General features: G+C 58.1%; 1 protein-coding gene across 2 annotated transcripts; it reads right to left on the bottom strand.

Annotated features, from left to right (window-relative positions):
* Positions 1–712: 712 nt before the first annotated feature.
* LOC119095496 (RNA-binding protein 38) lies at positions 713–25,530 on the bottom strand. 2 transcript variants are annotated; one of them, XM_037218334.1, is made up of 3 exons: positions 25,217–25,530; positions 8,346–8,431; positions 2,132–2,268 (listed from the first exon to the last, which is right to left on the bottom strand). In XM_037218334.1, the coding sequence occupies exons 1-2, from the start codon at positions 25,463–25,465 to the stop codon at positions 8,396–8,398; spliced, it is 285 nt and encodes a 94-aa protein (XP_037074229.1). In that variant the 5' UTR covers positions 25,466–25,530; the 3' UTR covers positions 2,132–2,268; positions 8,346–8,395. The 2 variants fall into 2 exon arrangements, with proteins under 2 accessions (XP_037074228.1, XP_037074229.1); XM_037218333.1 differs by lacking the exon at positions 8,346–8,431 and having other exon boundaries at positions 713–2,268.
* Between the last annotated feature and the right edge of the window lie 2,256 nt (positions 25,531–27,786).

Raw genomic sequence — 27,786 nt, 5'->3', positions numbered from 1 at the left:
AATGTAGTACCTTTCATGATGTCTGGCATACTTTAGGTGCATTATTTTCCCATTGAAACACGCCCATTTCAGCGGCCTTCCTATGCTAAATGTTCTTGGCATTCTCTACTCTGCGCACAAAAATGACAACTTCCCTAAGTTTTTAATCCCGTCTGGAAAGTCTCACCTCACCAAAAAGACCCATTCGGTAAACCTATCTTCGTTACTAGACATAACTGACCGCTTTAGAAGCCCCCGCATTAAACGGACGATGTGCTACAACTCGGTCCACCACAGACGCGCAAGTCGCAGAAGTCCCTGTTACACAGCAATGGGCCTCAAATCCATTACGTTCACGTTATATTGAGCGCGTAGCAAGAGTATCTGAACCTGATGAAGTCACAAAATGTGAATGGTAAGGTACAGTAAGTGGAAGGCAAGCGTCCTTGGCGCATGGAAGGTACCGTGATATAGATGGAATGAATGCCACACGACCTATTCCGTCGGGAAGACCATGAGTCGAGGCCCACAGAACCGCGCCGAAAAGGAAGTGTGGCACTGGCGTACGGGAGAAGCTTGGCCGAGGAGTGAGAAATAGGATCAAAGGATTGCCCCCCCCCCACACACCCCCACCCTAATACGAGCAGTTGGACGCCCCTGGGTGGTCAGAGAAGAGCGCCTGTGACAATCCAGACCTCCAACGAGCATTGCATTGCAATTAATTTATATTTTGCCACCAGTCATCTTGAGAAGATTACGCGCAACCCTGATGAATGGACCATGGAGTTAGCACAAGCGTCTATGGCCCAAAATGGAGCTGGGATCAGCCAGCCGGAGCTGGGCTTGGCTTGATCTCAGCGGCGTGCGGAATTGTCATAAATGGAAACGGATGCAGGCAAATGCGTGCCAATCTACTGTATCAGAAAAATTGCACTGAAAAACGACATGGTGTCAAAAACGATGCCGCTTGCATGACTTGAAGCGCTCTGCACAGTGGACAGCCCGTCAATGAGAAGACGAAAACACGCGCATGTAGCAGCGATAGCACAGGATCATCAAATTCCTGCGAATTTTTCGCCAGGGGCTCAGCAGCACCTTCCGGGCATTGTCGAATGTTCTGTGTAAAATGACTAGAAGTCCTTTTTTTAGAAGAAGAAAAGAAGGAAACCAGGACGAAGTCCTGTAAAGAATCATAAGAAAGCTGGCGAATTGTGCCCGTTGGGACAGTGAAGCTGTGTCAGACGCTGAGGAAACACGAGCAAACAAACGGCCAACGGCCGGCTGGTGCGAGTCACATGATGGTCACGTGACGTCACTGCTGCAGCTCTGATGCTGGAAGCGGCCGTTGTACTGCATAGGAAGGTCGGCTGTTTTGGGCTGGTATGTGGGTGACGACAATAAAACAACGCAAGCCTCTCATTTCGTCATAATTTCTCTAACTGTAAGCCTTATTCAGGGGCATTCATTCTGTGTACTTATTTTCACACCCTGTCCAAGAAAGGTGAAAAATTGGGGCTTCTAAGAACTCCTCCAACCAAAGAATTTACATCACATTTTCGCTCTAAACGCGTGTTTAATGTTTTTAGAGCATTTTTCATGCTTCCAGGGCTTGTCTGAATATATGTTTCCTCGTCTCTCCCTTGTTTACCCCTACACGCCCAGGCCAGTGTCCTGCTCGAGATGAGCACCCCTTGACATGGGCGCGGAGGCACGCCGTGCGTGCTACTGGGCCCATTTCTCTTTTGGTACCGTTCGTATTGTCAAAACTAAAAAGTTTATCTAATCGGCTCAAGAGGAGCCGCGGTCCAGTAAGAGCTTGGATCGGCCCCTTAAGACCCACCAAAAAGTGTGCCTAAAAAACAATAATACTTCCTGGTCCCAGCCCAACTTAATTACGTACGCTGGACGTCCTGTTATGAAGGCTATCAAGGCGACCTAACCACACGAACCCTTTCGAAAATCCTGCTGGTTCATTTCGGTTTGTGTCGTTTGTGATAAGTTGAAAACGGTCGCCCGTCCACGCTCAAAACCTTGACGCCGAGTTCATGATGTGAACTATTCTGAGCCCGACGGTGCTGCCCCCTGCGAGAGCCAACTCAGACGACCACACAAACGGAGATGAGAGAGAAGAGAAAGAAAGGCGGCATACTGACCCCACTCACCAGCCTGTAGGTTGCCGCGCGGCTTCGCGCCCAGGTAAGCCAGATTCACATTGGCCTTGCGCCCGTCGATGATGGGATTAGGGTCCTTGCACGCGCGTTCCGCCGCTGCCTTGTCCGCCATCGTTACCTGTCAAAAGGTCAGAGGTCAGCGCGCCGCTTCGGACCACGTGACCTGGCCGGCGCGGCGATTGGCCGGCGTCGGTGACACCTGACAGTGCTCGAGTGTTTACTCGGGCGAGCCTATTATTAGCTGGGCGGGGGGCGACCGCTGTTTGCCGGCACTGTCGTGAGATGTCGCCGCCGGCGCGGCGGGCCGGCCGCCACCCCCAGCCGGGCCGAAAATAGCGGCACCCGACGGAGGAGGCGCCGCCGGCTCCGATTACCCGGACGACGGGCGCCGCGCGCCGGCGGCAGACACAGGTGATGCTCCGGCGCCCCACAGCTGCGGGCCACAGCCGCGCCGGGAGGCCCCGCCGGCACCGCTGCAGCCGGCAGGCACCCGACGAACTGCTGATGCACTCCCAAACGGATACAGAAGAGAAATGTATGCTCGGATTGAATTACAGTGATGGTGGAGATCTTTGTGATTTGTCGCTAGTTAGTTGCTAGTAGGCAGCCACAACGGCTCTTCTGCAGCCATGATCTTGCGTATTTCCTACCCTCGAAACGCGGTGGCAATCTAGGCATTGAAATCGCGCCAATTCACATATGACATCGCACAATACCACACACTCACACACTGGAAAAGGCACGACACAGCAATCAAGCACCCCAATCACAGAGCCAAACCTTATTTTCAGTCGTTAGTAAAATATAATCTTCCGTGTGAACTGAACGGTCCCGCTTGACCATGAGGTCAATAAAACGCATTTATGTGGGGTGCCGACAGCGTAATGGTTAACGCGTCCGCGTTAAGTGCGTTAACGCGTCTGCGTTAACCACCGCACGTCTGGGAGACCAGAGGTACGGGGTTTGCATCACCGCGGTGCCCACCCATCCTGCCAGGGTGAGAAGCAGGCGACGCCATATGGCCTCAGCATCTAAGTACGTCGTAAAGTCCCGATGACGAGACGAAACGTGTTCTTGTCAAGCGTCATCGAGATCGCGCAGGGCGTCATCGAAATCGCGCAGGCCTGCAGTTGCGCATTCTGTTTCGTACTCTGCTACGAAATGACTCATTTAATGTTAGTTGGCGGCAAATGCCAAATGAGGGGCCTGGAAAGGAACAGACATGCTCAAACTGTTCAGGAAACAAACACGAGCTTGGCTTCTGGCGATTTTCCATTACTACCTGCTGTGTTTGTGACAAGCCTTAGGTGCACTTTAATGGCGCCAATGGTTGACGTCAATATTTACTACATTCGTGTTGGCCTCTCGTGTTGTTTGGTCAATTCGAAGGCAACACTGACGGTGCGAATCCGTTCCCGGCCGTAACGTTGTGTGAACGGACGAATAAATGCTGTCCACTGAAAGAAAGAAGTCTTTTGAACCAGCTTTTTACGTTCAACTCCACAGACTGTATATTTGCTGCACACTACTTGGAACCTGCGTGAGCGTTAGGGGAAAGACGGTGGCCCTGGATATGATGTCGGCCGACTCTCCAGAGGATTATCCCTGCTGAACACCACGCAGTGCTGTGATGTGCGGTCGTTAAGATATAAGGCTGAAAATAGCGTTGTAGACCGACTAGGCCGTGTGAAGACCGACTAGGCCGTGTAGACCGACTAGGCCGTTACTACGCCAAACTGAAGATGCCCGACTTATTAACCTAGGACAAAGGTTTTTTTTAATTGTAGGAAGGGGAGCAGATCTGAATAACTTTCCAATTCGTTCCATACAACTTTAACAAACTCTCTCGAAACAAGTGGAGGAGCACCTATTTGTGCTTTTGAAAGTACCTACTTTTCAAACGTGTGGAGAGTTATACCGATGACTAATGCCTTGGCGTACGGTTTCGGTTCCAACTATTGGTCACAAACTTTTCACTGACGCAGGTGCTTACCAACGCCTCAACTTTTGTATCATGATACAAGTTTCTCAAAGCCGTTAGGCTGGAAAAAAAAATGGTGGGTTCGTATGTTAAACATTACCTACCAGGAGGTGCCAAGAGGTTCGGAGCAGCATATCAAGCAAATAAAATTAAACATATCATGGAAATGACCCACTTTTCAGGCTGAACTTATGGTGACGAGCGTGCCTAAAATCGGGAGCTTATGGTCTCTTACTGATGCCGGGTTATTTACTTTGTAGGTCAGTTGCCCTTCAGCGTCATCAGTCATGCTGCTTTTGCACTTGCAGTAGTAACGTTTCCGCGCACTCCACCTACATATTCGGATCCTACTTGGCCACGTTTCCCCTATCGCAGGTGATAAATTAAATTACCCAACATATTTTAAGTGTTTATCAGACATCACCTTCCGTAGTAATTTTGCTGCCGGGCTTTCTGCACAGAAGACACGGGACGTTGCGCCGGCCACGTGATACCAGACGCGCTCCGACCAAGACAACAGCGATCAAAGACCGGGGCGCAATCGTGCCCAACGCATCGTTAACACCGCGATTGACAATTGCCGCGACGGTGCCGACGCTACTCGTGACACAGTTTGCGACGTTGCAAAACGACGCAGAACAAACTGACGTTATTGGCCATTGCCGCGCGGCTGGCGTTACATTCCGACTCACTCCGCCCACCGCAGCTGGGAGCAGGCTGAAAACCGGCCTCCAGGTGTCTACGCCTCTGCCTTCGGACGCCTCCGCCTCCTGACATCACTCTCTTCCCTCCAGTTTATCGCCGGACACCTCTCCCTCCAGACGCGCCTACCTCCAGACATCCCTGCCTTCCCTCCAGTTTATCGCCGGATACCTCTCCCTCCAGACGCTCCTAACCTCCAGACATCCCTGCCTTGCTTTCAGTTTCTCGCTGGCGAGCCCTTCCCGTGCGTTGTGAAGTGCGTTGTGCTGGCGAGCCCTTCCCGTGCGTTGCGCGTTGTGGCGCAGCGTTGTGTTCAACGCTGCGCCTCTCTGTATACGCGGGTCGCGCGGTGTCCCGCCCCGTCCTCGCAGTGCAAACCCCCGCCCCCACCCCCCAGGTCCGTCAGCGCGAGCCGCGCAGTGTCCCTGTCCTCGCAGTGCAAACCCCCGCCACCACGCTGGCCCAGGCGACGCTGCCTGTTTTTGAGGCGCTCCGCGTGGGGGGGGGGGGGGCGGCCGGCGGCGGCGGCGGCGGCGGCGCGCGCCGGCCGATACCCAGCCCGGGCGGGCGGCGGGATCTGGACCACGTGTACCGCGTCCGCCGCCGGCCGCGGGTGTGCAGCGGCGCCGTGACGTCACGACATGACATTTAGCGGGGCCGGCGAGGGACCGGCCAGCGGCGTCCATGGTGACCTTTGACGGGCCACCTGGGCCGGTCGGCTGACTCAGCGGCCGGCCACCGCTGACGGATGAGGGCCGCTCCCAATCTGGACCGGACCACACGTATCGTGCTAATCGACGGAGCGGCGTCGGCACCGGAGTTCGGCCACGTCCGAGCTTGGCCAGAGGGGACTGACTCGCTCTAAGAGCAGATTGATTGGGCTTGCGTGGCGGGCTTGGCTTGACACTGGCCTCCAAGCGTGTCAGGCGTCCGGGTCCGCCTACGCCTCAGGCTGCAGGCGCCAGGGTCCGCCTGCGGCTCAGCCAGCAGGCGCCAGGGTCCGCCTGCGCCTCAGGCTGCAGGCGTCACGTCATCGCCACGCTGGGAGGCCAGCACCCAGTCAATCCTGATACACAAACTCAATCACCTAATCATTCTAGTCGATTGGGTTGTTGTTTTCATTAAGAAACGACATTGCATTGGGCAAACAACTGGCAATCACCGAATCGCCTCACGAAGGCGATGGTGAAGTTCTATCAGTCATATTTAGGCACTGCTCAGGGTCAAAAACATTACTGTTACTGTTGCCCGTACCGCGGGAGTTCACACAAAGTACGGATGTGGTGCGGCAAAAGTCCATTTCAATTCGTTTTTGGTCGCAAGGCACCATGGGCCTGACTAAATTTCATTTAACAGTTCGAGGGACGAACAGAGGGTGCTGGGTAAGTTCAAGAGTCGTTGTCCTTGTCGAGTTCCCCCTCCCCTCCCCCGCTATCGGTTGTCGCGCGCCCGTCACTGCCGTGACGGTACACAAGATGAGAACTTCGCCATCAAACCTGTGGCACGCACCCAGCAGTGCCGCCGCCACCCCATGAGCAAGACATCTTAGGAGCCCGGGTCCTGCTGCAATCCATCATTTCAGGAGCGCTGGTCCGTCCGCTACCCACAGCCGGCCTCCTGATCAATCCTGACCCCCTCACACCGCCACCACCACCACGCCGGCGCCATCTGGGTCGCCTGGTGTTCCGCGCCGAGGCCGTTGGGGGAGGGGGGGGGGGGCGGTGAGTCAGGGACCGGTCGCCACAGGTGCCGTCCCAGGTGTGTTGGCCCGCCGCGCCACCACAGCTGAGCGTCAGGCCTCCACTCCCCTCCCCTCCCCTCCCCTCCTCGCCCCAGCCCGCCCTAGGCGCCACACCAGGGGACGCGATGACACGAGGCGGCCGAGCACGTGCCGGCGGCCGTCCAGGACAGTGCTGCCCCCCCCCCCCTCCCCCTCCCCCACAGGTGACGACCACGGCGGCGCGAGGGAGCATCCTCCCGCGTGCTGCCGCCCTGCGTCGCCAACGACGCAGCACAACGAGTAAGCCGACGGCTCGCCCCGCGCCTCCTCCTTTCCGATTGGCACGAACAGGTTAACAACGAGGAGGAAGATTCTCCATTTCAAATGGCACAGGGCGGATGACGGCGGCTGGACGGACGCTGGTGGCGTCTGCTGCACGGCAACCCTGGCACGGCAGAAAAGCAGCCATTCCCGGCGTCCTCCCCTCCCCCTCCCCGCCGCCGCGCAGAAAGCTGCCGCCGCCAGACTGAAAGCCAAGCCGGAGCCCGAGACAGTGAAAGCGGTGTGCCACGGCAGTGAACGCACGTCGGAAGCCTGGGCGGGGGCTTCGGCGGCGCGCGCAACTCTTGGAGCTGGCTGGCAGTGAATCGCTGCTTGCCGCTCAGAAAACAGGGACGTTGCTTCCGCAGCTGCTGGGCGAAACATGCCGCTGACTTTTTGGTTGTCGTGAGCCGGGAGGAGATGTTCGTGAATGGACTGCGTGTTGCAGCGGCAATGCAAAGGGAGCTGACAGATTTGTCAAAACATCCAGCGCGTAGAGAAAGTTACCGAGACAGTTTGGAACTGGGGAGATTTACTGAAATGACCGACGACAGACGCATACTTAACGGCAGGGTTCGAGCAAGGGAGAGGAGTAGGAGGAAGCCGGGAGAAGGACGGGGTAAATGAGAAATTCGAAGGAAGAAAAGGGTGAGGGAATAGAAGAGGCAAAGAGTAGGCGAGGGAGAAAGGCAGGCTACAGGCGATAGTATGAAAGAGGATGAGGGACGAAAAGGACCAAGGGAAGAAACCGGAGGAGCGATGGGGTGAAAGAGGACGAGGGACGGGGACGGCCGAGGGAAAAAAGGAAATGAGTGGAAGGAGATCAAAAAGGAGACCTGCCGACAAAATTTTCGAAGAAGTACACGTAATTCCCGTGCAACTGCCACGGGGGGGCGGGACCCTTTGTGGCGCTGTAGCGGCTGATGGCGCAGCAGTCGCCAAGCGTGGTCACCCGGGAGAAGAGGCCACCAAATCTAAGCCAGACAGCGCAGCCGACTGCGTCACTGGCCGTCGTATCGTCGATGGCGCCACTCCACGTCGCTATGCTACCAAAAAACCGCTATCACAAAGTGAAAACCACAGCACAGCAGAACGTGGCTATTGAAATCAGGGATACCTTTGGTCGGTGGCCGATTTTCACTGGTATCGCAGAATAGACGTCGACGCGCCACCGCTATGACGGCCAAACCATGGAACGCTAGATCTGGTTCATGCATGGTATCACACGTAGAAAATACACGCCAAAACCATGCCAGGTTTTAGTAGCCGTAAACAAACTGAAAAGAGACATCGTGATCGTCCGGAATTTAGCTTCATCATTCACTGATCAGGACCAAGATATGTTATTGACACTGTCACTGAAAACAAACCAAACTAATATCAATAGCAGTCAAATAAAACACCACCCAAAAGGATCTAGCGAGATCAAAGACAACCGCACTGGCACAGCAAGATTCACGCCACCCCTTACGCGTCTCAATATAGGCTGTACCGCAATACGCCTTGTTGGGCCTCCGCGAGTTATCCAGCTAGAGGCACATTGCCGTCAAGGAGGAGCTAGAAAATTGAGAATAGCGTCAACGGGGCACTGGACACAGAGACGGGACGAGACGAGCGCGCACAGCCAATCCCAGCAAGGGACACGGGCGAGATGTCACACCAGTGTCACCCCGCAGAGACCGAGCCGGCGTGCTCGGACGTGGCGACACGCGTAGTCGGGTCGGCGTCAGGCGTACCTGGCGGGCAGGGTTATTAGACTTGGGCTGGGGGTGGAATCGGACTGGCGCATTCGAACTTCCTCTGAATGGCATAGCGTGGCACACTATGTGTGGTGCATAGAGCCGTGTCAAACATATTATCCAGTGCGACGAAGTGTTTTTCAAGTCCAAGACAGGCCCAAGCAATCCACAAACATCGAGTGATAATGGCGAGTAAACGGTGCATCACAAAGCCAACTGTCAACGACGTAATAATTTAAATGTTTGCAATGCATGCTGTCTTTTAAGTCAGCACCAAGTCCCTATTACGTAAAGATCAGCGACGATTGTTGTCGGACGCCAATAATAAAAAGCAATAACCCGATAAAAAATTTCCGGTAACTTCATTCTGAACAAAAAAGAATATGTGCGTACCCTTGGCGCATATGCATGCACCACATTTCATGTGCTGGTGCCATAAGCTGGCACACCTTGCCCAGCTTTCCCCGATCTGTTCTCGGGAATCATGAGTCGTGATATCTTTCCCAGCGGTAGCGCGTTTTTGTATCGAAGTTACTACTGGTTAACGCGCTGCTGCCAAAAGCATTTAAAGAAGCCTCCGTAGTTCCTCCGCGTTGTGGCACCACCACAAAAAACACAAAAAACGACAAAAAAGGAAAAAACCACGGAGGCTCGGATAAAACCGCAAAAAACAACCGCAGAAGAAACATAGGGCTGTTGACCAGCAGAAACTCATTGTAAGGGAATTGGGCCATTGTTTTGTTCGCACCGATCAGTTCGACACGCGACGGTCGACGGTAGCCTTGTGCTGTGCGTCCGATGGCGCTTTATTTTCGCGCTCAAGCTTAGAGAAGCTGCGTGGGTCTAACAGGCCAACAATACGACCACTGCTCAGCGCTAACTTATTGAAGTGCCTCGCAGACATCGACGAAAAGCCCTTACAAATGCAGAAGGGATGACAAAGATCTCCATAAAGACACAGTGACCTGCAGGTTTTAGGAGGGCTTTTGGGTTCATCAGGGTCAAAACAAATATTTCAAGGCAGCCCTAGAAAGTTCAGGCAGCACGGAAAGACTCCAGAGCCCCTATGCATCCAGTCTGTTCCCTCCCCTCTGTTTCAACCAGTGACGACCTCTTTCCATTTGACTTCGGCGAGTCCTAGAGGTCCACACTGTTCCTGCTCACCACAGTCCCGCGCCGGTCCCATCGCCTGTCCCATTTCCAGTCCCTTCCCACGTCACTTCGGGTTCATGTCCCGCTTCGGATCTCTCCCTGAACGCAGATCCTAGCTGAAATTATGCACTCACTCGCACTATCTCTGGTCTTGTACCTGATTGCAGAAGTGGTTTCAGTGGTATTTCTGCTCATGGCTAGAGCTGTTCCCGGTGCCATTTGTGGACCAGTCTCAGCCTGGCCTCAGTGTCCGCCTGGCCCCACTCTCTGTCAGCCTCAGACACACCGAGCGAGAAGCAGTCCCAGCCTGGCCCCAGTCTCATTCTAGGCCCCGATCCCTGTCGGCCCCATACTCGCCCGAGCCGGGGAGGTGGGAGGGGGTGGGGGGGGGGGGGAGGCAGTCCCAGCCTAGCCCCAGTCTCATTCTGGGCCCCGATCCCTGTCGGTCCCAGACTGGCCCGAGCAGTCCCAGCCTGGGGCAGTCCCAGCCTGGCCCAGCCTCAGTCTGGGCCTCATTCTCTGTCAGCCCCGACTCGCTGAGCGGAGGCCCGGCGAGGCCCGGCCGCCGGTTGAGTCAGAGACCGGGGGCCAACCCAGCGGTCACTCGCCACGCCGCCTCCCACCCAGCTGGCCCGCCGCCAGCGCTTCCCAGGCCAGCCCAGTTTAAATCGTTCTTTGTCGGCCGGCAGCGGCCAACAGACCTCCGACAGACAGCGCCAGACGCCGCCGGCGAACGTGCCAACGGCGTGCAGGCCTTTTTGCGCGCCGCCACTTGCACGCTGCCGTCGGCCGGGCTGCATCGGTCATGCTACGCCTCAGATAGCGATGCGGCCCAGTTGCTGGCAGGGGCTGCTGCCGGCCGCGTCCGCGGCACCGGACGGGGGGGGGGGGGCGGGGGGCCAAGGGCTGAGTGCTTAGTGATTTCGGCTCCCGCGTAACGGGGGGAGCGGGTTGAACGCCGTTTGCGCCATGGCCGCTGAGCCGTAGTTTGGCCTCTGCAGCCGCTGGCGCTTTGTTAAACAGTGTGTGACAGCGCGCGTCGCATCCCCTTTTTAAATGCCGGTAGGGAACGGCAGGGGAGCAGCAAGAATCTTTTTAAGAGATTTTCTTCAGTCGGGGGGCCCAGCGAGTACGCATCACGCAATTTTTTACATGTCGGGAGCCATCTATGACGAAAAATACCGAATCCTGACCTAAGGAGGGGACCCGGGCCCCTTTGGCTGCGCTCCTGGAGAGCGGCGATGCACGGCTCCGGGCTCCGCGTCCAAAACGCCACGACCGGAGCCAGGGCCTACCTGGCGTCCGCCGTAACGAACATCCCAGCGGCCGAGCGCCGAAAAGGCCGCAGCCCGATGCTGCAGATCGGACGGCAGGCGGCAGTTCAGACAATACCGGCGCGCTATTTTCGGCTCGGCAGACTCCCGGCCAGTCATGCGTCCTCGGCGGCGCCGGGGCCCGCGCGGCCAGTCAGCTGACTCGGGCCGCCGGTCGGCCGAGCGGCGACCTTTGACCGCTGCGGCCCGCGCGCGGCCCGCTCTCAAGCAGCGTCGGCGGCGGTGGACGGCCCATTGTTAGCATCGACGACGGGCCGCCGCCGCAGCCTCCGCTCTCCGGATCGGATGACAAGCCCCGCCCCGGCGTCCGATTGGCGCGCGCCGGCCACGTGACCGCGAGCTTGCAGCAGCTCCGGCCGACGCCGCCGGCCGGAGGAAAATGGCGGCCGCACGCGCCCGGGGCGCAGGGTGGCCGCCGCTACGTCACTGGACGGCAGGGGGCGGGGGGGACGTCGAAGGCGCGCCTAAGCTCTGCCCTGGGTCATCCTTAACAGAGTCGGGTGCACAGACGATGTCTGCTTCCGACGACACCTCTCCGTCTGCCCTTTCAGCTTTGCATCTTCGCAATCTGCCCCGAATCTGGGAAATAGTCCAGACCAAATAGCGAGATACTTCTTTGTTTTAAGTTCAGCATTGAGCGTCAGGTCCGACCACAGGCCTCCTGAGCACATTCAGCCCCGGGTTAAATGAGCAGAGTTTGCGCCGACGACCATGTACTTGTGAGTGGGCTAGGCACAGGCGCTTACCTATCTTTGTTAGCACCATCTGATGGCAAAGTGGTCCCACACCTTATGGCCGTCATGACGTCACGTGCTTTAAGCGTTTGTAAAGGACGTGATATGCAACGAAATAATAAGTATAAATAATTATTTCGAGGATTGAAGCTCGGAAAAATAATAAATATTATAATTATTAAATCCCTTCCATGCATAACGTAACCAGCGATTAATGCCTTCATTGGGCACCATAATGCCACAATACTTAATCAGAGCAAACCCATGAAAAATGATGATGACATCATGTGTTCTGCCACTACGCCGGGCCAGTGCTGCAACCTGCATTAACCATGATTAAATTACCGCGTATGTGCCCGCACGGGCACAAAGGACCAGGCTCTGGCCACAAATGAAAGCCTCGCGTTACGTAGGCACGCTTCAAAGAACACACGGCGGTGCATGCGGCCGCGCAATGCTCGGCCGTAACGACTGCGGCGGTCCTATCAACGGCCGGCGGCCATAGCTACCGACGTGAATCGGACGTGCGCCTCCATAAGGAAGTCCACGCCATCCACTGCTGGTCCCGCTATTGCGCCGCCCGCTCAGCTGCGCCACTCTTGAATGGCGTTTGGCGGATATATTTCGGCACCAAAAGTGCTCAAGCACGGGTCGTCCACGTGGTAAGTGGTCACCCTAAACATAGGAGACCTGGAGAAGAGAACGTGCTGAAGACGGAGCAGAAGCCGGCGGAGAACCACGCTGCACGCATAATCATTAACGGCAAGGTGGTGCATGCATTATGATTGACGGCAAGGCGGTGCCAAGAGTTATGACCTAGTCTCAGAAAGGAAATATTGGATGTGGCGGTGCTGTGTGTGGCTCCCCGGCCCTCATACCACGGAGGGTGGGAGCAAACAGGCCCGAGCACCTCATTTCGCAAATACAGACCCCCGACGTCTGGATGAGAGGCCAATACGAGCCGGTGAATGCAGGATGGATGTTCTGGAACTCTGACGGACGCCAAGTTTTAAAATTATTATTAAACGCACAGGAACATAACATCCGCAGGCGCCCCCAAAAAAATGCGAGAAAGGTATTTTGAGGAACTCTGAGACTCCCTAGGCTCCCGTGCATTTCCGTTCTCCCTAGAGCTGCCCTCCAGTACCGGCTCCTGCCGGGGCCCGCCCCTCGATGTCAGGAGCCTTCCTACCAACATCCCGTGTGTGCGCACCTAGCCACTGCACAATGTACCATTGGAGGTGCATTGGCTGTTGCATTTTGTCGGGGATCGTGCATTTCTTCTTCGATGATGCTCTCGAAGCCTGTAATTTCTGTAATTTGAACACAACGCTGCAGAGCAACGCAAAAGAATATTTACCAAGCTTGCCTCGCCTCTTCAGGCTGTCGGACGAACCACAGCAAATCCAGCGTGGCGCAACGTTGTCGGACTGTCCGCGTACAGCTGGAACACCTAATTTCGGACCGGCACGCCAATTACGCGGCGTGAAGCGGCCCCGAAAGCTCACTGAAAACAGCCCGTCGCCGTCCCACCAGCATTTCCTCTCACCACGACACAGGTCAGCCAAGGTCGCAGCGGCTACCCGCCGGACTGCGGCCCTGCGCGCTGCACAACACGGCCGGACGGGGCCGCCGGTGTTGGACCGGGGTGGGCGCAGCGCTGCGCCGGCTATCGACGCCATCTACCGGCACCTGCCGCGTCCGGCCGGCCGGCGCACGGGCGCGCCCAGGCCGCCGCCCGGGGAGGGGGCAAGGGCGGAGCTGGGGTTGTCCCCGCGGGCGGGTGAGACGACAGGGCAGGGTCAGCACAGGGTTAGGAGGCGGAGGACGCGGTGAGCGGCTTTCATGGTTAAGAGGAACAACGGCGGAGCAAGGCTTCTATTTCCGGGAGATCGTGAGAGTGAGACGAGCAGGTGTGATCGCTGAGGGTGAGGAGGTCGATGTGCCAGGAGCAGTATCAGCACAACTGCGGGCTGGTGTTGCTTGAGTCCACTACCAGCGGCACGTGAGACGAGCAGGCAGGTCGAGTCGCCCACATCAAGGCATTAAATCCCCTATCACAAACAATCTTGAAGACTACCCAGTCATTTGTCATTTGAGCCGCCGCAAATGGTTTAAAAATACTATTGACGTCATACCAGATGGTGTATTTGAAAAGCACACCTAACTGCTCCTAGCAGTCGGCACCAGCAGTCATTCCCACGGGGACAACCGAAGAAATCACCCGCGCTACATAAGCACACAGCTACATCGCGGTAACAGCCGCGACCGCGCGGCGCCAGCTGCAGTCGTCCACAGTGGATTGGACAGCAGACCTGGCGCCTGACGACAGAGCGTCAGACGACAGAGCGTCAGACGACTGGGCCAGCCCAGCCCGCGCCCGGGGTCGACTTAACCCGAGCAGCCGCGCCTGCGGGCCCGGCCGCGGACCAGGCGCATGTGCCGTGCTGTGCCGTGCCGTGCCGTGCCGTGCCGAGCGGCCCGCATCCCACCGCCCCGGCGCAGGCGGCGCGGTGCTGCCGCGTGCCGATCCCCCGCCCGGTTGTAAAAATACACCCGGCGCCGGCTGGCGGGGCGCGGCGACAGGGAGGGTCTCCCGGGCTGCACCGCTCCCGGGCGCGGTACTCCCGCCTCGCCCGGCCCGGCCCACCGGGCAGGGGCAGGGGGAGGGGGCGCGGCAAACAGGCCGGGAGTCGGGTCGGTGTCGGCCCGGCGAGCGCAGACAGATGAAGACGGGCTCCGGCGTCATCACAGCCGACTCCGGCCCGCGTTGGGACAGGATCAGCTGACTGCCGGTCATGGGGCTGAAACGGCTGACTGCGCGTCCATGCAGCTGCAACAGCTGACTGTCGGCTCAGATAACCTGACAGCTGACTGCCAACTCGGTGAGCCCAACAGCTGACTGCCACCTCAAGGAACCCGACAACAGACCAGCGGCCTACAAGAATTTGGGCCGACAGAGACGCCGGCAGCAGACAGCTGGCTCAGCGAGACAGGCAGCAGACAACCTGCCTAGCGAGGCCGACAACAGACAACCTGCCCGGCGGGACCGACACCAGACAACTGGCTCAGTGGGGCCGGCAGCAGACAACCTGCCCAGCGAGACCGACAGCGGACAACCTGTCCAGCGAGACCGACGGCAGACAACCTGCCCAGCGAGAACGACGGCAGACAACCTGCCCAGCGAGACGGACAGCAGACAACCTGTCCAGCGAGACCGACAGCGGACAACCTGTCCAGCGAGACCGACGGCAGACAACCTGCCCAGCGAGACGGACAGGCAGACAACCTGCCCAGCGAGACGGACAGCAGACAACCTGCCCAGCGAGACGGACAGCAGACAACCTGCCCAGCGAGACGGACAGCAGACAACCTGCCCAGCGAGACGGACAGCAGACAACCTGCCCAGCGAGACGGACAGCAGACAACCTGCCCAGCGAGACGGACAGCAGACAACTGCCCCAGAGAGACCGATATCAGACAACCCACCCAGTGAGACTAACAGCAAATAACTGGCTCAATGAGGCCAGTGGCTGACGACAGGACTATGGAACTGCAGTCACTCACTGCAGGAACTTGTAGCTCAACGCTGGCGACCGGCGAAGCGAAAGCAAACGCTAGATAAATGCTCGTCAAGTGAGTGCTGGCTGCCGGCTGCAAGTTCAGTGTACCACAGCTGCTAGTTACTGACGAAACCCAAACGTCGCACACAGACTCCTGAAATTTCGACAGGCTAAAAATTTCGACGACTATCTCCCGAAATCACGGCAGCTGACTCAAAGGGACTCTCAGAACCCCACAGCTGGCTATCAGTCCCTGGAACCGCGACAGCTGTCTACCGGTTCAATGAAGCCAACGACTGGCGGAAGGCTGAATCGAGCAAACGGGAATTAATGATGATAGATCTCGGAATGGTAACTTTGAAGAGATGCTTTTATTTTCGCAAAGGCGATTGATATCTGACAACTGCCAGGAAACAGAAGAAATCCACTAGTTTCTTCTGTAAACAGCTGTCAGGCGGTGGGTCACCGAAAAGAATCACCGACAGCACGCATCCTCAATCCCGTTTTAGCACATCCGCCGGTATGTGACACTACTCTCCCCGGACGCCTCCCAACGCAAGGGCCGCCGACAGCCATTTACAGCCATCCCGTCCGCCTCCTCTGCAGCGGCACCTCAGTGCGCCACTGCGCCTCACCCCGAGGCGAAAGCGCAGTGCAGCTGCCTGCGTCCGCCCGTGCCGAGCAGCCGAACGGGCGGCGGCGGCGGCGGCGCCAGCACAACGGCCGGCCCCCCACCCGGGGACGTTTTCCAGTGCCGGTCGCACGCGGGCCCTGCCCTCAGGACGGGGGACGGGGGGGGGGCGCCCAGCTGTTAGTCCCGCGCCGGAACGCCGCCGGCGCTGTGCGGGAGCGGGGGGGGGGGGGGGGCGGTCGGCCGGGGAGGGGCAGCTGGCGGCCACGCGCCCGCGTGTGGGGGACACTGCCGCTGCAGGCGGCCGGCGCAATTTAACGGCGCGACCGGAAGATGTCCGGATAAGCGGGTTCGTTTGCGTCGTGTCGGACGACCGGATGTGCACGTCCGCTCTCTAGCCCGGAAGCAGGTCGAGGCTAGGTTGGGTCAGGTCAGGCCAAGTCGGCAAGGCTCCCCACTCACCGAGTCCACCTCTGCCGACAACTCCCTGAATTTTCTGAAGCATCGGAGCCCTCCAACCACGCAGAAATGACCTCCATGATCTCCCTGGACGCTCTGAACTCTCCGCTCCGGCCCGTCTGGCTGCCGTCCCCAGCTGCCTCCAGCCGGGCCGGGCACCACCATGGAGGCGATCCACACCTGGCGGCGGCGGCGGCGGCGGCGGCGGCGGCGGCGGCGGCGGTGGCGGCGGCGGCGCGTGCGGGCGACTCGTCGATACACGGCCGACCAGCGTAAACAGAGCTAGCGGTCGCTAATTGTCCGGCAGCGGCCCGAGGAGCGCAGCTTAGCTGAACCGGGACCGGCTCAGCTGACGCGGATACAGCGCCGCGAACTGGCCAGATGCAACGACGCGAACGGCGGTGCGAACTGGCCAGACACAGCAAGCGAACTGGCCAGATACAGCGGAGCGAACTGGCCGGACACAGCGGAGCGAACTGGCCAGATATAGTGGTACGAACGGGCCAGATGCAGCGGCGCGAACGCCGGATACAGCGGCGCGAACGGGCCAGATACAGCGGTGCGAACTGGCCGGACACAGCGGAGCGAACTGGCCAGATACAGTGGCAAGAATGGGCCACATGCAGCGGCGCGAACTGGCCAGATACAGCGGAGCAGACTGGCCAGATACAGCGGAGCAGACTGACCAGATACGACGATACGCGGATCATACCTGGCTTAGTCGGTAGATACCGACAGCTGGGCGCCGTCTGGTTACATACACCGCCCAAAGCTATCCCAGTCAACGGATACACCGGCCAGAAACATGTATGTATGTATGTGATTGGGGCTTTACGACGCACTCAGCTGCTGAGGCTATATGGCGTCGCCTGCGTCTCACCCTGGCAGGAAGGGCGGGCACCGCGGGGAATCGAACCCCGTACCTTTGGTTTCCCAGACGCGCAGTAGCCAACGCAGACGCGCTAACCACTACACTACCGGCGCCCTCCCGGCCAGAACCATCTGAGTCAACGGATGTACCAACCAAAACCACCTCAGTCGATAGATAACCGGTCGGAAGCGGCTCAGTCAACAGATATGCTGCCTGGAACTAGCGCAGCCACGATTGGGCGTCTTCGCACCGCCCGGGCGCGATCCGCTGCCGCATACCTCATCCAATAGATGGCTCTGAGGGGCGGTGGAAGACGCGCTGCCAGAGCCGGCCTGCGTGCCTCCGAGGCGACAAACAGCTGACAATGGCCGACAGCAAACAGCTGACAGCCGCGGCGCGGCGAACTGCAGGCAGCTGATGGTGCCCCCGGGGCAGGTGGTTCGTAATCGCCCCGCGGTGTTTCGACCGTTTTTCCGCGGCCGTGAGTGGAGCCGGGTGGCGGCGGGTGTTGTAGTGTTGCTTACTTGCGTGAGCGTGCTGAGCACGCACCCGTGGCCAAGTCCAGCTCCAAACCCTAGACAAAGATGGACTTCATTGAGACTGGTGTGCCTCCTAAACGCTACTCAAATGTAACGCAACTGGCGGCCAAGCAAGTTAGCTGCGGCCCCTCCCCCCCCCCTTACCAGCGCTGTCTTCGAGAACTGGGCCCGGGCTGGGCTCGTGAGGACGTTCCGTTGCCCCTCCCCCTCCTCCATTCTCGTGCAGAGGTCAGACGATGACACGCGATCCCGCGGTCTCCTGACCAGGCGCCTGACGGCGCTGCTAATCGGTGTTTGTTCACCCCATCGGTCCGTCGGAAATTGCTTCATCGGTGGCCAGTAATTCTGTAAAATGTATTGATGCCAACTTGAGTCATGATAACGAGGATATCCCAAAGTGCATTAATGTTGTGGGTGGCGTGCCATTTGTAATCGATACGTTGCCATAAAAAGACGTAAATGACACGCGTACGGGCCTCCATAAATGTACCAAGTTCCAGCCATTGAAAGCATTTCATTCGAACCACTTTTTCACTGCACAGTTATATGGCACCAAGTTCATCATTAATTCAAGCAGCACAGCACCACAAAAGGAAAGCCTGAGCCTGCTCAGTACGCCCAACGTCATCTACACCCGGCGCCAGGCTACCCCAGGTCAGGCCAGGCCACCCCAGGTTGCCCCCACGGCAGCGGCCGGCGCAGAGCGTCCAACGCGGGCCCGCGGCGTAGGCTGGCCGGGCCCGGGGTCTCCCTGGGAGCGCGACAGCTGGGCTGCCAGCCCCCAGCGCCGCTATCTGGCCGGGGCCCTGCTCCGTGTCGGCCGGGGCGCTAACTCCCGCCCGGCGACTGGCCGCGCCGACCGCCGGAGCACGTCCAGCAGTAGGCCACGGGATGGAGGTGCCGGCCGGTGCTGAACCGTCGGCAGACTGTGATGGACCGTCGGCACACTGTGCTGAACCGTCGGCAGACTGTGCTGAGCTGTCGGCGGACTGTGCTGAACTATCGACAGACTGCCCTGAACCGTCGGCAGACTGTGCTGAACCGTCGATAGACTGCCCTGAACCGTCGGCAGACTGTGCTGAGCCGTCGGCACACTGCGCTGAACCGTCGGCGGGTTGCTCTGAACCGTCGGCAGACTGCTGAACCATCGGCGGACTGTGCTGAACATGAACCGTCGGCGGGTTGCTCTGAACCTTCGGCAGACTGCTGAACCATCGGCGGACTGTGCTGAACACGAACCGTCGGCAGACTGCGCTGAACCGTCGGCAGACTGTGCTGAGCCTGAACCGTCGGCAGACTGTGCTGAGCCGTCGGCAGACTGTGCTGAGTCGTCGGCAGGCTGTGCCGAACCATCGACAGACTGCGCTGAACAGAACAGACTGTGCCGAGCGATCGTCTGACCGCCATGACCAGACCACACGGACGGCCTTTGCCGGTTTCCACACAGAAGTGACAGTCCGCAGACAAGCTGAACATTTCAACACGTCACTGTTCCGGCCCGATGCACACATTACAGCCAGCAGCCAGCCGGCGGCAGTGCATTTAGCGACACACAGGCGGCAATGAGCACCCGGCGATGAGCACTAAACAACTCGCTGACATCACTGAACAGTCTCGAGCGACAGTCATGTTCTTCAGCCGTTCTTGGCCCGACGGCCGGTTTCACAGCTGGCGAGCCTTCCCGTCGGCGTATCGCCCCGAGCGGCGCCCCATGACCCCGGGGTCGCCCCGTGACCCCGAGCGGCGCCCCGTGACCCCGGGGTCGTCCCGTGACCCCGAGCGGCGCCCCGCGACCCCGGGGTCGCCCTGTGACCCCGAGCGGCGCCCCGTGACTCCGGGGTTGCCCCGTGACCCCGGGGTAGCCCCGTGACCCCGAGCGGCGCCCCGTGACCCCGGGGTCGCCCTGCGCCAGTGCTGCGCGACATGTGTGCGGGTCTCTTTGCTAGGTTGTGCTCAAAACACGTGAAGACGCTTGTTCCCTGGCCGGTGGCGACGAAGGTGAGGCGTTGCTTAATGATAATGGAGAGCAGCGGCAATGGAATGCCTCCAAAGGTGGGGGACTGACAGTCATTTTGGTTGGTTCTTTCCAGTCCACGACTCTGGGGCTAGTGTTGCATTCTCAATGGGATGGGAGGCACGGCCCTCTACCATCCCCCTGGTTCCTGTGCCCCTGATGGAGCGCATGAGCTTGCATATCAAGACAGACAAATTTGGCCACGCGAGTATTTCCTCGCTTTCACTTCCCTGTTGTGTTCTTTTTTATATGCCTAGCGCAGTTTTCCTTCTGTGTACGCCAGCATGTGCGGTTAATGATAAATTTATCGTCGCCATGGGTAATATCGACAACGACTGCATCTTTTTTTGTCGTCTGATCATTTAATGTTAACGCACAAATGTGTCTCCACGGAATGAGACTTGTGCCCTTTTTCGCCTGAGCGGGGTCGTTGCCCAGACTCAGACTCAAGACTCAAGACTCGCACCACACGGAGTTGATGACGATTTGAATTCAGAAAGATATCAGCACAGTTTTAGACATATTTGTATTTCCACCAAAACATGTTTATCAGGTATAAAGTGTTAATGATATGGTCGCTTACGGTAAGAGGTGCTTATAACGCAGCACTTTTAAAGTTATATGGTCGATACAAATAAACCAACGTAAGATGGAAGAAAAACGCCAGCGCCTTCATTCCTAAACGTGTTGACTTTGACAGTCCCCGGAATAGGCATATACTACCTCAGCCTTATATTTGAGCTAATCAATTGACCTTAGAGCCGGCTAGACCGGTTCTGGCATGTGTTGTGCAGTCACCTGCTGCACTGACTCTGGTCAGACCAACTGCTGCACCGGGTCTGGTCAGACTGGCTGCTGCACTGGCTCTGGTCAGACTGACTGCTGCACCGGGTTTGGTCAGACTGACTTTTGCACCGGGTCTAGTCAGACTGACTGCTGCACCGGGTCTGGTCAGACTGACTGCTGCACTGGGTCTGGTCAGACTGGCTGCTGCACTGGCTCTGGTCAGACTGACTGCTGCACCGGCCCTGGTCAGACTGACTGCTGCACCGGCCCTGGTCAGACTGACTGCTGCACCGGCTCTGGTCGGACTGACTGCTGCACCGGGTTTGGCCAGACCAACTGCTGCCCCGGGGCTGGTCAGACCAACTGCTGCACCGGGTTTGGCCAGACCAACTGCTGCACCGGGTCTGGTCAGACCAACTGCTGCACCGAGTCTGGTCAGACTGGCTGCTGCACTGGGCCTGGTCAGACTGACTGCTGCACTGACTCTGGTAAGACCAACTGCTGCACTGGGGGGTCTGGTCAGACGGACTGCTGCCCCGGCCCTGGTCAGACTGACTGCTGCACCAGCCCTGGTCAGACTGACTGCTGCACCGGGTTTGGTCAGACTGACTGTTGCACCAGGTCTAGTCAGACTGACTGCTGCACCGGGTTTGGTCAGACTGACCGCTGCACTGGGTCTGGTCAGACTGACTGCTGCACAGGGTCTGGTCAGGCTGACTGCTGCACCGGCTCCGGTCAGACTGACTGCCGCACAGGGTCTGGTCAGACTGACCGCCACTTTGGTTCTGGTGGAGTCGATCTGCCCGCTTTCGGGTAAAAAACGACGTAACATGGGATGACTTTAACAGTGGAAACGTAAAACTGTTCGAATTTTAAGTAATTAAGTAGCCTCTAATTGGCATCCGACAGCTTTTACACAAAATGGTACATCATTAAGAGCTCTCGTAAAACACCGGCTTTAGGTAGGGCTACCAGAACGCAGTAAAGAACAAGCTGTTACAGGTGGCAAATCAGCAGCGGCCCAGCTGCCACACGTGCTGCGCCTGAGGAGGCAGCAGCTGCCGGAGTGGCAACTGCCGTGGCAGCTGTGGAGCCCCGTGCGCGGCCAGACAGTGCGTACGTGGCATATCGGCCGCTATCAGCTCCATTAGCGCTTTTTGCAGAGGCCGGCGGCGTCGCCTGGCGGGGGCAACCCGGAGCTGCTGCTGACGCCCATGAGGGGTCACCTTAGCGGTGGATCCCGCCGCTGGGGGCGGCAAGGGTCACCCCAGCTACGGGCCCCGCCGATGGAAAGTGGCAGAGGTCACCCCAGCTGTGGGTCCCGCCGCTGGGAGGCGGCAAAGGTCACCCCAGCTGTGGATCCCGCCGATGGGAGGCGGCAGAGGTCACCCCAGCTGTGGATCCCGCCGATGGGAAGCGGCAAAGGTCACCCCAGCTGTGGATCCCGCCGCTGGGGGCGGCAAGGGTCACCCCAGCTACGGGCCCCGCCGATGGAAAGCGGCAGAGGTCACCCCAGCTGTGGATCCCGCCGATGGGAAGCGGCAGAGGTCATCCAGCCAGAAGCTTTGACGCTACTGCAGAGGACGTGAAAACAGTCATAGGACCTTTGTTGCAGCTAGTTCGTCATTCCCTTCACCCTGCTTTTTAGTGCGGGAATGGGCCGACCGGACAACGTTGCGCGTAAAGGGTGCAGCACCTCCTCCGACAACGCCCTGTAGCAGGAGCATTGACATAGACACTTCCGTCAGCAGGAACCTGCCTAAATGGCGTGGAAAGGCGCAGTAGCAGCAAAGCCTCGTCTGCCCGGAAACTGTCACCAAAAGCGGCCGGAGCAAAAGCCTCGAGACCAGACGAGAATCAAACATACGTTGAGGTAGTCAATCACATGAAGGTTTCGCATGGTCGGCAACACCCAAGTATTATGGAACTTATTAACATGAATACCATTATCGTCGGCGATACTGAAATAATATGGAACTCACACTATCAACCGGGTTGCAGCATTGCTTCATGGTCATGATAAATCCTATCACTTAAAATAACAATGAACGGATAATCTCCACCGCTGCCGTGATGTGTACACTTAGACGCACTGAATGCGTACTTTAGGTCCGCTCGTTCGACACGTTTACCCATATGAAAACTATCGTTTCGTGACTTGCACTACTGACAAATATAGGTAGCCATGCCGCATATGTATATTTGGGCCATAGTACCAAAAGACATCAGATTTAGAAATGACATAACCAATCTAATACATTAAAAACTGTTTGTAGGGGTTCTCAAAGTTACGTTATAAAGCGTGGCGGCCGAGTGGTCAGCGACTTCAGCTCCCACGTGACGGCACCGGGTTCAAATCTCGACTAAGTTATAACCCCGTAGCGAAAATATGATCCCCGTGGTCACTGGTGGCCCATAAAAGGGTGTGTAGCGACGCGCGAAGTGTTCGTTACAAAAAATAGTAGCTGCGTGCTTTTTTACACGATCTTCTCCTTCGCATCGCAACGAATGCAGTTACAGCCAAAATACTGAGGGAAGCCATCCAGCAACGGAAAAATACAAACGCCAACAAAATCATCGTTGCGAGACGTTCGCTTGCTAACTAAACGAGTTTCTGCCGTTACCATGGACCCCGTGTCAGCCGCGCACCGCTCGGAGATTCTCACCGCATCTCAGATACAGCAGCACTGTTGACCAGCGGCGCTATGTAACTGTAACGCCATGTGGCGTCACACAGCAGCACTGTTGACCAGCGGCGCCATGCGACTGTAACGCCATGTGGCGTCTTACAGCAGCACTGTTGACCAGCGGCGCCATGCGACTGTAACGCCATGTGGCGTCATACAGCAGCACTGTCGACCAACGGCGCCATGTGACTGCAACGCCAGGTGTCGTCATACAGCAGCACTGTTGGCCAGCGGCGCCATGCGACTGTAACGCCATGTGGCGTCATACAGCAGCACTGTTGACCAGCGGCGCCATGTGACTGTTACGCCATGTGGCGTCAAGGAGCGATGCCAGCCGAAGTTGAAGCATAACATCGCTAACAGGTTTGCTGCCAGGCAATTGTTGGGGTTGAAGACATACTGTCTGAAGTTCAACTATGGTGCTGCGTAAAGCTGCTGTGGAGTGCGGCCGGTTGTGACACCAGGGGCGCAGGTCTGGCTTATCGCACCTCTGCGAGACCATTCTGTCGCGGGCCCACGCCAACAGGTCGCTCTGGTGGGCATTTGTAGTCGGCAAAGCACACGGAAGTCACTTCCGTGATTATTTTGCGTTCTATTCGTGTGGTTGATATCGTATCGCGAGCATAGAGGACTTCTCAGCCCCGCGCAGTTCGTCAGCCATTTCCGGGACATACAAGTGGATCTCACCTTTTGCTCAAATGAAACTAGATGAATTAGATCGTCAGAAATATGCCGCAAATGGTACTTGAAGATCACCAAAGTGCTGGATGAATAAGTTGGCAGCCGTGGCGCGGCAACGAGGTTGCCACTTCCCCTGCTGGAGTTAATATTTCAGGGCAATTATCGAATGGTGGTAGTGACGTTCCCCACACGCCTCGTACGTTTCGCAAGCGCCTCAACTGACGTCACGTGACCTCTCTGACCCGCCTGCGCAGCGCATGACTCCACCCTCGGTGACGGCTTTACGCATCTACTGCTCAGCTGTATACCCAGCCACACAAACCAAGTTAGATGGCGAACTAGGTGCGCGAGCCGTCCGAAACGCGGCATCGGTGGGGCCAAACTGTCAACACACTTCCCGGTCACCCCCACCAGCTACCCACTCAAAAGAAATTTTCAAAAATCCCGTCCACAAATTAGTCAAAAATTACGTGGCCGTGCATCGGTTGCTGCAATCCTCGGACTCACAAGGGCCGTAGTGAGTGTTTATTCGTTGAAAGGCCGTACCGGAGAGATCGAAGTTCAGGGAAGGGGTTCTACACCAGCCAGAACAAAGATCAGAGCAGAAGATCAGCAAAACAAAAACATGTTGATACTTGAGCCAGGCGCGCTGAGCCCCTGGCCGGAAAAAGAAACCCGCGACGGCGAAGCCGGCCCTTGCCCGGGGTTGCGAGTTTCAGTCCTGCCGCCGGCGCAGGCAGGGTCAGCGAGAGGGCAGGGACGAGGTCTGGAGGTGCCGAACAGTGGGAGCGTCCCACCTGGTCCCGATAGACCGCGGCCGCGACATCGCGGCCGCCCCCTCCCCTCCCCTCCGCGAACCCGGCGTCGCGCCAGCCCGGCCCGTGACTATCTTATCGGGGCTCTGGAGTCTGGAGTTCGGTGCCGGGTGACGGGAAGACCGCGCGGCGCGCGGTGCCACAACAGCGCCGGCGAACCATCCACGGAAGATGAACCGCTGGGCAGGCTGACGACATCGCTCCGTAGCACCTGGAAACGGATGGTTGAGTGGCCGCCTCCGCCGGCGAACAGAGCTGAAACCCCGCGGCCCTCCCCCTCGCTCCCAGGCACGACAAAAGCCGCAGGCAGCGTGGCGCGCGCGGCGCGGGTACTCACAAAGCCGTAGCCGCGGCTCTTGCCGGACTGCCGGTCCGTGATGACGACGGCCTCCTCGATCTCGCCGTACACCTCGAAGTGCTCGCGCAGCGACTTGTCGGTCGTGTGGTAGGGCAAGCCGCCGACGAAGATCTTGGTGAAGGTGGTGTCCTTCTGCGAGACGCCCGGCGAGTCCGTCAGCGCAGGGCTGCCGGTCGCCGCCAGCGCAGACGGCAGGGAATACGGGCTGGCGCCGGGCATCAGCATCATGTTCGACCCGAGCGAGGCACTGCGGTCACGGCGGTGGCGGCGGCGGCTCTGTCTGCCGGGAGGGCGGCGGTGCGCGGGCGCGGGCGGCGGGGCGCTGGCGGGGACTGCGAGCGCCGACGGCCGCGAACCCCACGTGTAACTCGAGGCGTCCCAGCTGGCGGCGCGCGCTCTGCGCATGCGCGCTGCGCCGCCGCGGGCGGGGCGCATGTGCGGCGCCCAGGGGGCCGCTCAGGGGGAGGGAGGGGGAGGGGAGCGGTGCAGGACAGGTGAGCTGGCCGACACCAGGCGGCGGCGGAGTGGGAGCGGCTTCTGGCGTTACCCGGCAGTGTGGTCGCGACACTGCCATCCGCTCCCGCGCTCTAGGATGGCAGAATACCTACCCCCTGATCAGAGCCGAAACAGGACTTTGTTTCCGCAGCTCAGACGACGTATTGAGTCTTCACACCCCAATTTCAGACTGCAGCGCGTCCTTACCATGAGTCGATGAGCAGGGATACCTGCTTCCCGCGCCAGGCACATTGTCGGTCAGCCAGATCGGAATTCGCTCGGATGCCCGCGAGCTCTGAGACCCGACTTAGCAAGCAAATATATTCCCCGAGTCCAGGCTGACAAATTCCTGCCCCCCCCCCCACCCCCCCCCCCACCCCCACCCGAATCCAGACCGACTGGACCCCCATGTTCAGGATGCGGAATGAAAGGGCCCGCGCCTCGGGCCAAAATGAGGGCTCCCGAGCCTCAGACAGAGTGACAGCAGAGCCGCGGCCTGTGTCCAGAGAGGCGGGACCCGAGTACAGTGAACCTAGAATGATCGCGGCCTCTGACTCCAAATCATGAGCCCCAAATCAAGAAGCTCCTACTCCTTGGGTTTCGCCGGTCATTGTTCATATGCAGTTGCATATGAAAGGTCCTCCATGAAGGTCCCAGTCCTCATTTAATTGTATGTACTAGTTGTGACCATTCATTCTACGGTTTTTTAGATATTGGCATCATTTACAACAGCGAAAAACGGCGCACAAAAGGTCAAGCATGGCTACACAGCGCACACATAAGCACCGAACATACTACAACATGTTAAGTTGCGCATAAATTAAGGCTGTTCGGACGCCTGCGCTGGTATAGAAATGAGAAGAACATGCTTGAACTTACTTCTGTTCCCGAATGCATTTCAGCTCAAACGTCCAGATTCTTCGCCCGTGTGTGCAGGGGTGTAGTTCAGCAAAATACGTTGGGGGCGGCTGGACAAGGAATATGAATAAACTCACTCTCAGAATGCGCTCCAAAAATGGTTTTCCCCGAATTTAGCTCACTTTTTTCTCAAAGTTGGGAGGCGAATGGAAAACTCCAGCGCCGCACCTGTGCATCACGTGCATTCTATCACATGTGCATCACGTGGGTGTCAGACACTATGTGCCTCTCCTCGGCTGTGTCTCCGGTGCATAGCGGCGGCTCCTCTGAACCAGACGGCCCAAACAAGCAGAGGTTATATGTGCCGCGGACGTGTGGACGAGGCGCTCGCGGGCGCCCAAAATACTCGGCGGAGAGGGAAGCCGGAGGAATGCGGTAGGAGGACGGGGAGGGGGGAGGGGCCGCTCGTTACGGCCGCTTCTGTGTCGGCTCGACGCGACGTGAACGACGGGAGAGGAGGCAGGTGCTGGCAAAACACAGCCTCTTTAAGGAGTCTGGGTTTACCATTCGTCACTGACAGGTGCTACCGCTGAGACCCAGCAACGGGACACAACTGGGTGACAACTCCGCTGGGGACTCCATCCTTAGGGGAAAGTGACGTAGCCAAGGGTTTTTTTGATGTCATGGCCCTCCCCCTGGAGTTGACGGGACCCCTGGGACCGAAGGCCCAGTACTTTTTGTGCAGTTTAAAGCGCCTGGAGGGCTTTAAAACGTGTAAAGAGACACACAAGACAACTGAAGAGGATCCAGAGTCTAAGAGGGTTCTCCGAAATAAAAAAGAATAGGGTCCCTAAAGCGGCGAATAGGGGTCTCTTACCGATTCATAATCCCTCCGAGGCGAAATACTAGCTTCGCCACTGGCTGAGAGGGTACTGGACACCGCCACGGGGACCGACATGTGCTTGACTTCAGTTGAGCCCGGACACCGCCACGGGGACCGGCATGTGCTTGACTCCAGTTGAGCCTGGACACCACCACAGGGGACCGACGTGTGTTTGACTCCAGTTGAGCCTGGACACCGCCACGGGGACCGACATGTGCTTGACTTCAGTTGAGCCTGGACACCGCCACGGGGACCGACATGTGCTTGACTTCAGTTGAGCCTGGACACCACCACCGGGGACCGACGTGTGTTT

Source organism: Pollicipes pollicipes, unplaced genomic scaffold (assembly GCF_011947565.3).
Source record: "Pollicipes pollicipes isolate AB1234 unplaced genomic scaffold, Ppol_2.1 Scaffold_4219;HRSCAF=4965_pilon_pilon_pilon, whole genome shotgun sequence".
In the NCBI taxonomy this organism is placed as follows: Eukaryota; Metazoa; Arthropoda; class Thecostraca; order Pollicipedomorpha; family Pollicipedidae; genus Pollicipes; species Pollicipes pollicipes.
This window is presented reverse-complemented; position numbering and strand designations above follow the sequence as displayed.